This window comes from Apodemus sylvaticus, chromosome X (assembly GCF_947179515.1).
Source record: "Apodemus sylvaticus chromosome X, mApoSyl1.1, whole genome shotgun sequence".
In the NCBI taxonomy this organism is placed as follows: Eukaryota; Metazoa; Chordata; class Mammalia; order Rodentia; family Muridae; genus Apodemus; species Apodemus sylvaticus.
Window position 1 is genome coordinate 96,360,577 of NC_067495.1, and position 9,011 is coordinate 96,369,587.

Sequence of the window (9,011 nt, forward strand, 5' to 3'; positions counted from 1 at the left end):
GTTGCTGGCTAGGGAGTTCCAAGAGACTCCCATAACAATATAGGTTATTTCCATTACTGTTTTTTACTTCCTGGAACTTGGAGGTAAAACTGTATTGCTAAAGATACTGCATACCTCAGGAATTTGAAGGAATCTAACTAGAAATGACCTATAAACCTCCCCCCTGAAAACTAGCTCTCATAGTATCTAAATGTACTATGCAAGCTGTCAAAGGAGGAAAGCAATCGGTGGTGAGATTTGAACAATATATTCACCTATATAAGGTCTGCATAATGACCACACTAGTTGGCATGCCGAGTTGTCACCAGAGAAGCTTCCTCCAGTAACTGATAGAAACAGATGCAGAGACCCACAGCGAAACATTAAGTGGAGCTTGGAAAATCCTGCGGAGGAGGGAAGGAAGTGTTGTAGGAGCCAGAGAGGTAAAGGATACCATAAGAAAACATACAGAATCAACTAAGCTGGACCCATAGGGGCTCATAGAGACTAAAGTAGCAATCACAGGGCCTGCATGGGTCTGTGATAGGCCCTCTACATACATGCTGTGGTTGTTTAGCTTGGAGTTTGGTGGGGGGACTCCTAACAGTGGGAGTAGGGGTGTCTCTGACTCTTTCACCTGGCCTTTTCCTTCTACTGCACTGCTCTGTTCAAACTTGATATGAGGGTTTGGACCTAGTTCCATTGTAACTTTGTTATGCTGTGTTCAGTTAATATTCCTGGAAGGTTTGTGCTTTTCTGAAGAGAAACAGAGGAGGAGTGGATCTGGGAAAAATGGGAGGTAGGGGAGGAACTGGGAGAACAGGAGGGAGGGGAGGCTGTTTTTGAGACATCTTGCATGAGAGAAAAATAAAGGAAAAAAACATATTTTGACAGAACATTCAAAATGGCATTATATTTAATAAATAATTGAGAGTTATCAACAAGTTACTAACGGCTTTGGGATTTTTGTATTCAGCTTACACTTTTAGCACATCTCCATTTACATTACACACATTTTGAATTCTCAATAGCAACATGTGGGTCACTGTAGACTTGGGAAAAAAATATCTTGAGTCGCCAATCAGTGTGAATTGCAATCATGTGATCAAGCACTACTTTACTTTGGACTTCTACTTGCTATGAACTAGACCTAAAATCTCAAATTTCCTAAGCAGCTCATCAATGACTCAAATATTGTACACTCCTCTTTAAGACAGATTATTACACCTGATATCAAGAAACACTTTTTAAACCCTGCAAATTCTCTTAACTTTTAAATCTTAGGGTACTCATTTTAGTGAATGAAATCTTTTTGCTTTCGTTTTGCATGTTTTATTATATTAAGAGCTGACATTTGGGGCTGGAGAGATGGTTCAGTGGTTAGGAGCACTGACTGCTCTTCCAGAGATTCTGAGTTCAATTCCCAGCAACCACATAGTGACTCACAACCATCTGTAAGGGGATTCAATAACTTCTGGTGTGTCTGAAGATAGCTATAGTGTACTCATATAATTAAGTTAAATAAATCCTTTTTTAAAAAAAGATCTAACATTTACTAAAACTTGGTATATGATATGCATCTCAGCGAACATTTTTGATGTTTTACAGGTAAGAGAAGTACAGCTAAGAGGCAATGTCATGCGACTTTGTTCCAAGTCATAGGACTTCTAAGTAGAGGTGTCAATATTTGAACTACTGTTTGCCTCCTCACTCCAAAGTCTATGCTTGTTCAAACACTCCCTCAAATGATTGCTGCGTCTGCACAATCTCTTCCTGTCTCCTCCACTTTGCCCATGTGGTCAGTTCTCACAAGATTACAGCATACATCTCTTGTCTGCCTGTCTGCCTTGATCAAGTTTTCCCTGAGCTTCTCCTTTATACCTATCCTAGGACTCCTTTACAAAGGATGTTCCATTTTCTCAGCTTTGTCTTTCATTTTCCTTACACGGTATTTTGCCTGTTTTTATCACTTCATTTAATTCCACATTGAATGGTATATTGCTAGCATGAAGTCTGCTGTCCCAGTATTTACACAGTGGTGCTAGAATAACACAATGCTCTTATTCTTACTTCCTGCTTTTGCACCCCCAGATTTTATTTTTTTGCAGACTGAAAGTGGCAGTCATATTAAAAAACATATGTTTTTAATATGCTTGATATTGTCACTGTGTTGATAACTTCTAATATGTTGAGAACATATAAAAAACACACCTTTATATTTTTCTTTCTACTGGTTCTTATGGAATTATAAATATTATATTCTATTTTTGTATCCAAAAGTTTTACATGGATTTCTTCATTTAATTATGCTTCTAAGCATGTGGTACATTTTATTCCTCTGACACTCAAGTCAGTTTTATTCTCTAATTCTATTGGAATATCTTATTATAAATTTCCCACTGTCTGAAATTTCTTATTTCATTTAAACATGTACTTTAGTACCCTGAATATTCACTAATTAATATTTGCTCTTAAGACCTCTTCTTTCCCATAGCAGCTGGATATTATAGTCCAAAAAGAATTTTTTTTTGTTTGGTTGGTTTCTTTTGTTTTGGTTTGGTTTTGCTGCCCTGTGTTAGCATCTTTTCTTCTCTCTGCTGTCAATTACTCTACATTTCTAACTTCAGTTTTAAAATTTGCCATTCAGCATCTACCTGTTTCAACCTCAATCCATTAAAAATATCTACAAGGTTCTGCTACATCATCACCCTCATCACCATCATCACCATCATCATCATCACCACCATCATCATCATCATCAATTTTCTTTCTCTGAAACACTTCTGTGCTAACAGATATTTCACTGACAGCTTCTTTATCCACAAAAATGGAAAATCACACACATTGTCAGGTTTACCAATTTATAATCTTCAGAGGGTATTTCCATTTGTGAGAATAGAACTCCACCTGGACCCACAGATTGTAGCTTCTACCTATTCATATTAATATCCAATATTTGAGCTTCTTGGGAAAAATTCAAAGGTCTCTTTTCTATGCTACATCATAAATACTCAATCAAATAAGATGAATAAAGAACTTCAGACACCAGTTCTCTCTGTTTTTCATCCTGTGGTCTTGCTCTAACATTTTCTCTAAAGAGTACCAAAGTATAACTTCACTGTTGATACTTACCACAGTGTGACTGGTAATGTCATGGTAGATGACTGCATGTTTCTAAGGTTTTCCAGCCTGCTGGGTCATCTAGTAATTCTCCTCCTCCTCTTCTTCTTCTTCTTCTTCCTCCTCCTCCTCCTCCTCCTCCTCTTCCTCCTCCTCCTTCTCCTCCTTCTCTTCTGATAAATAGGTTATTTTGACAAATCTCGTAAAAATATAATTATTTTTCCAAACATCTACAAAATCCACATATTATATTATCAAATGAATGCTTTTATTACTCTGAAACCCCTTGCTGTCTCTCCCCTTAGCATTTGCTACACTTTCAGCGTCTGTAACTCCAGGCCATTATTAAATCCGAGACAGTTTTTTTTTTCAAACACGTTATTTTGTAGAACAAGTTATGAATTAGTGGAAATAGTCACATAGGTTGCTCCTACTATTTTACAACCCAATAAGGCAAAAAGTGTTCCTTAGAAATGCAATTTATTTTATATTAATTTATGTAGTTTGGGGTTAAATTTATGAGATTATTATGAATTTTAATACTGACTGGACATGGTTCATTTTAATGTACAAGGTTTTTTCTAGATTTTAAAAAAATAACCAACATTCTGTTTTGGATAGAGAGATTGCCTTACAATAACTGAAACCTGAATTTTATCCTCAGAGCCAATGTTTTATAAAATATGAAAGTTTGACTTGGTGTAAAGTGCTTGTAAACATAGTACTGGGAGGGTAGAGACAGGTCAATGTCTGGGGCTTACTGGGCAGCCAGCTTATCCTATTTGAGGAATTTAAGTCAGCAAAGGACCCTATCCTAAATATTAAAATGATGGCAACTGGAGAGATAACTCAGCAGTTGAGAATACTGGTTGCTCTTCTGGAGGATCTGGGTTCAATTCTTAGCACCCATAATCACAACTGTCTATGATTCCAGTTCCGGGGATTTAATGCCCTCTTCGGTACAGACATAGTGAACAGACATACATGAAAGCAAAAACCCATATGCATAAAAAATTAAGTAAAATTAAAAATAAAAAGATGGTGGGGGGGGGCTGAAGAGATGGCTCAGGGGTTAAGAGCAGTGGCTCTGCTTCTGAGAGACCTGGGTTCATTTTTCCAGTACCCATATGGTAGCTCACAACTGTCTATAATTTATCTCTGAGGGATTTGATACCCTCACACACATACAGGCAAAACGGCAAGACAAAAGGAAATCATTACAAAAAAAGTGGGCTGTACATGAGGCACAACATATAAGATTGTCTTCTGGTCTCCACAAGCATGTTTGTGCACATACCTGCTTACAAACATGGACATGTACAACATCTACATAATGTTTTATTTACTACTATGTATAATTAATTCAAAATATAACATATAAACCATTATAACTTTATGATCCCAGTGATTCTAAGTCAGAAGTCTGGGATGATTTATCTGAGTCTTCTGCCTCAAAATCTTTTACAAAGCTACTATTAAGATGTAGGCCACATCTAGTATTTTACAGCCGATTGTCAGAGGTACTACCTCTGTTCAGTTGGTCCTGGGATATATAAGAAAAACATATGACTAAACCATACATAGACTGCAAACCAGTAAGCAACATCCTTCCATGGCTTGTGCATCAGTTTCTGCCTTCAAGTTCCTGTCGGTCCTGAGTTCCTGCTATGGCTTCCCTCAGGGATGGACTTAATAAGGTGAAATCCCTCCCAAGTTATGTTTGGTTATAGTATTCTATTCTATTACAGAAGTAGAAATCCTAAGATGGTATTTTCATAAATACAGATTTACAGTGGAAAGATTGTGTCTGCATCTTTTTAGACAGTGCTGGAGCAATAATAAGCAGGAAATATGGGTTTGTAGAAAAATAAATATGATTACAATAAGCATATTATTTCTAATCACTGAATAACCAACTGAAAAGCACTAGAAGTTAATTGTAGTTCTTTTTTAAAACTCAAGATAAGTATATACATATTAGCAATCTTTTCACCAAAGATGCTTATTTAAAAAATGAAAGTTCTAGGTTCCTATTTAGTGAACCTAGGGTGGAACCTTGAATCCATGTATAAACCCATAATTTAATAAACTCCAAGTGTTTCTTGCACAGGGAACAGCTTAGCACACTATCAGGAACATTTGGGCATGTCTAAATGAATCCAATGTTCTTTTAGAAATTGCAAGCAATCCCTTCTAGAAGAGGAAGTTATACATTCAAAGTTATTAGTCCAGCTAGGAACTGTACTCAGACAAAAAAAGAAATAAGAGCTCCAGATTCAATCATTATTTTTCCCCTTTTGAGCATGCCTGCCTCCAGTCAGGCAGACATCATAACATGATCACCAGACATTGCATTTTTATCAGGACACAAAAGGTGTGTTGGATTACTGCAAACTGGTCTTGGACACTGCTTAGTACCTAACGGGAGAAATATGCAGATAGGGCTCCTGCCTAGTGGGTGAGGATGGGTGAAAACCAGACAAACCTTGATTCACTTGTATGAAAGCAATGCCATTCTCAATTTGCAAAAAAATCCTTGGCTCATCTGTGTGGCTATGAGAGAGACCCTGATTCAGTTAATGATGTCTTATGTGGCTTTGCTTCTTTTATAAAGTGATTAAAAGTCTTTCTTTCCATAATTAACAAAGAGAAAAACCATATTTCTGACAACAAATTGATTGGATTGAGAGGCCTAGGTTACTCTGAAGGTGAGAACAACAGGAAAGACTCACCCTTAATGAGACGAGCATGATTGCCATTGGTAGGGTCAGGGGGTGGAATGAAATCAAAAGAGCAGTGGTATTCATTTTCTTCCCGTTTCCCCCACTCCTCGCCACCATGATGTGCCCTCCCCTGATGAACAATGTCCTCCCCCATAATAATACTAAAATATTTACCACCAGGAACCAAAATAAATCCTTTCTTCCTTAGAGTTGTTCATGTCAGGTGTTTTATAACATGGACACACAATATAAGATCATACCTTTTTGTACTGGTGATTGGGATATGAGCAAAATATTTCCAAGTCCCAGGTCTCTTAACCAAAGAATTGAAAAGAAGAGCCCCCAGATTTGCTAAAGATGCAAGATGAATTTTGTTCAAAGCAAAGCAATACTGTAGGTTATAGGGGAATACACTCAAGGGCCCCATTATAGAGCAGGGCTTACTTTTATAGGACTTAACTAAAAGTTACTATGGGATATAGCTCAGGTGATTTCACTTTCTTTGAATGACACATCAGGCCATATATTTGTTTTTTCTAATGCTAATGTCCCTTCCCACGATGCATCCAACTTCAATAATATATATATGCCCATTTATGGAAGATATGTAATTGCAAATAAAGGGTTCATTAAAACATCATTACAGGATAAATGTTTGCCTTACTGTGCATGTACCCAAGACAAGTCAAGCCAGATGGATCAGCCCTGCTAGTATCCATACCCAGACGCCTTGGGAATTAATAGACTAGAAACAATCTAAATATGATTATTACCAGGGGAAGGATGGGAAAACGCACTGTTCTTCGTTCAGAGATGAGAGTATGTATACCATGACACAGGAGCAAACCCTCAGCTGAGGGTCAATGGGATCTGGGATCTCTAGTTCCATTGTCTCAAGAGGGGTGTGAGTACACTACACGCAGGTGAAAGAACAGGTTCAAAAGTGTATTATTAAACCATGGGGAGGTGGGCTTAACCAAAACCAAAGAGGGGCCCCAGGTTACTAAAATGTTCCCTATGTTTATCTACCTTACTTCCAGAGAATGAGGCCTGGCATTAATCACTTGACAATTTCATTGACCACTTTTTCCTTTGTGTACGGCATATATATATGTGTGTGTGTATCCTTTAAAGAACTACTAAGATAGCCTTTTAAATTTGCTTTATTAGCTTCACAATATATAATGAGCATCTTCCCATGCAATAGATTCTGCTGACAAAAAAAAATCAGTAAGACTGAGTCAAAAACACAAGTTTCAATTAGAAGCTGGCAGAAGTGGAGACCCACGGGGAACGAGTGACAGCAAAAGTATTACAATAATGCATCACAAACATGTAGGTTTTGAAAGCAGGGGTCCCCATATCATCTTCAGAGAAAAACCTCAGGACTCAGGGCATAAGGCAAAACTCATCATGGTGGTCGTGGTGAGGGGGGTCAGTGCTAACCGCCCGCATACTGTGGCTCAGCTGCTTTTCCCTTAACTTCTCCATGAGCTGTCTCACATCCTCCCCAAACCTTTGTGCGTTCTCCTCTCTCATCCTGGCCTGGGGCTCCCCACCCCTATGCATCAGATCCCATCTGTAGTGCGCGATGGGCTGCCTAACGCGGAACCGCCTGCGACTTCCCCTAGGCACATAGTAGTCTCCAGCTTCGAAAGGCAGGGCCACAACTGGCTCCCTGTTGTTAGCATCTTGCGGCTTTTCTTCCTTCTCCTCCTTTTCCTGATGGCCATCTTCCATGTTGAGATTTTTTACTCCTTCTTCCACTTTAGAATCCATTTCTCCTGGAAGACAAGAGAAATGTTCAAAGGTTCAGCACCGAGGACAGAGGCCCGTTTTCCACCATTCACTATCTTGGATGTCCATCTGTTTGTTTTTCAAATTTTATTTTTTCTACCTGAAAGGCTCAACACGCCCTCTAGGGGGCCCTCAGTCCCAGACCCTCCCTCCCCACAACCCACCATTTTCCCTGCAGATCTGTTTCCGAAGCTTTTGCGGGCATCAAAATGGAGGATGGAACTGTGGGGGATGATGGGTGGTGAAAGGGGAGCTGGGAGGTAGAAGGAGGGGCATGGGGTGGTAGGTGGGAAGGGATGGGTGAGGGGGCTATGAAAGAACTGACGTCCTACACGGGGCTCTGCCCACCCTCCCCCAGCCGCCGCACCCCCAGACCCCCCAACACCCTGCCCCTGAACCGACCTGGGCCTATCCCTCGCCGCGCAGTCGTCCTCTCAATTCTCGGCGCCGCCGCGACTCTCGGCTAGCAGACCTGCAGACACGGTGGGATGGGAAGGACCCGCCGCCGCCGCCGCCGCCGCCTGGCTCGGCTCCGCACCCCGCTTCCCCAGACCCGCCGCCCAGCCCCCCGGCGCGGCGGCCCGCGATCCCCAGCAGCCCTGCCCCGGCCCGGCTCCCCAGGGCTCGGTCTAGCGCTGTCCGCGGCCCGCCCAGCCGCCCCTTCCCCGGGACCCCCGCGCCGTCCCCGCCCCTGAGCCGCCGGGGCGCCCCTTCCCGGGCGCAGCAGCAGCGGGGTTCCCCGCGCGCTGCACAAAGCCGCCGCGGAGCAGCGGTGCCCGCCCGGCCGCCCGTCGCCCTCGGGGCCGCCGCGCGCAGGCCGCTTACCTGCCCCGCTCGCCTTGGGCCCGATGCCAGCCCGCCGCGCGCACACAGGCTCCGAGCCGCTGGCCAGACGCGAGTGACGACTGCACCCAAGGCTGCGTCGCTCTGCAGCCCCGGGTCACGTGAGGGCCCCGCGTCACCGCCGAGCTCGCTCCCCCTGCTCGGGAGGCCAGGGCGGCGGGAGGCCCCGCCCCCGCCTCGCAGCCGCCAGCGCTCACCTCAGGCCCCACCCGTCACTCATCCGGATCCTCACCAATCTGAGGACCCACGAGTGGCATCACCGTCAGGAGGTTGGATGGCTCCCTTCCCTGTTACCAGGGAGAGTCTGCACTGTCCACCTTGGTTGAGCACCACCACACCCTCATCCTGGAAGTCTGTTTTCTTTCTTCTTTCCACCTGTATAAACCCTTTCTATTAATTTCTCTTTATTTTCTTTTGAAATGTTAATGAGTTTCAGCCACAACTAGAGGCTCACTCTTGAAATCCTGGCACTGGAGAGGCTCAAGTAGGAAATTCACCACGGATTGGGACCGATATAAATTACAAAGTGAATTTCAAATCGTTTTGGCC

General features: G+C 42.4%; 1 protein-coding gene across 1 annotated transcript; it reads right to left on the minus strand.

Moving 5' to 3' along the window:
- Nucleotides 1-6,969: 6,969 nt before the first annotated feature.
- Nucleotides 6,970-8,574, minus strand: Bex1 (brain expressed X-linked 1). Its single transcript, XM_052170714.1, has 3 exons — nt 8,445-8,574; nt 8,022-8,091; nt 6,970-7,606 (listed from the first exon to the last, which is right to left on the minus strand). The coding sequence occupies exon 3, from the start codon at nt 7,599-7,601 to the stop codon at nt 7,212-7,214; it is 390 nt and encodes a 129-aa protein (XP_052026674.1). The 5' UTR covers nt 7,602-7,606; nt 8,022-8,091; nt 8,445-8,574; the 3' UTR covers nt 6,970-7,211.
- Between the last annotated feature and the right edge of the window lie 437 nt (nt 8,575-9,011).

Bases quoted from the DNA above. Each gene is read 5' to 3' on its own strand.
- Bex1 (XM_052170714.1), bottom strand. From the start codon at position 7,601: ATGGATTCTAAAGTGGAAGAAGGAGTAAAAAATCTCAACATGGAAGAT.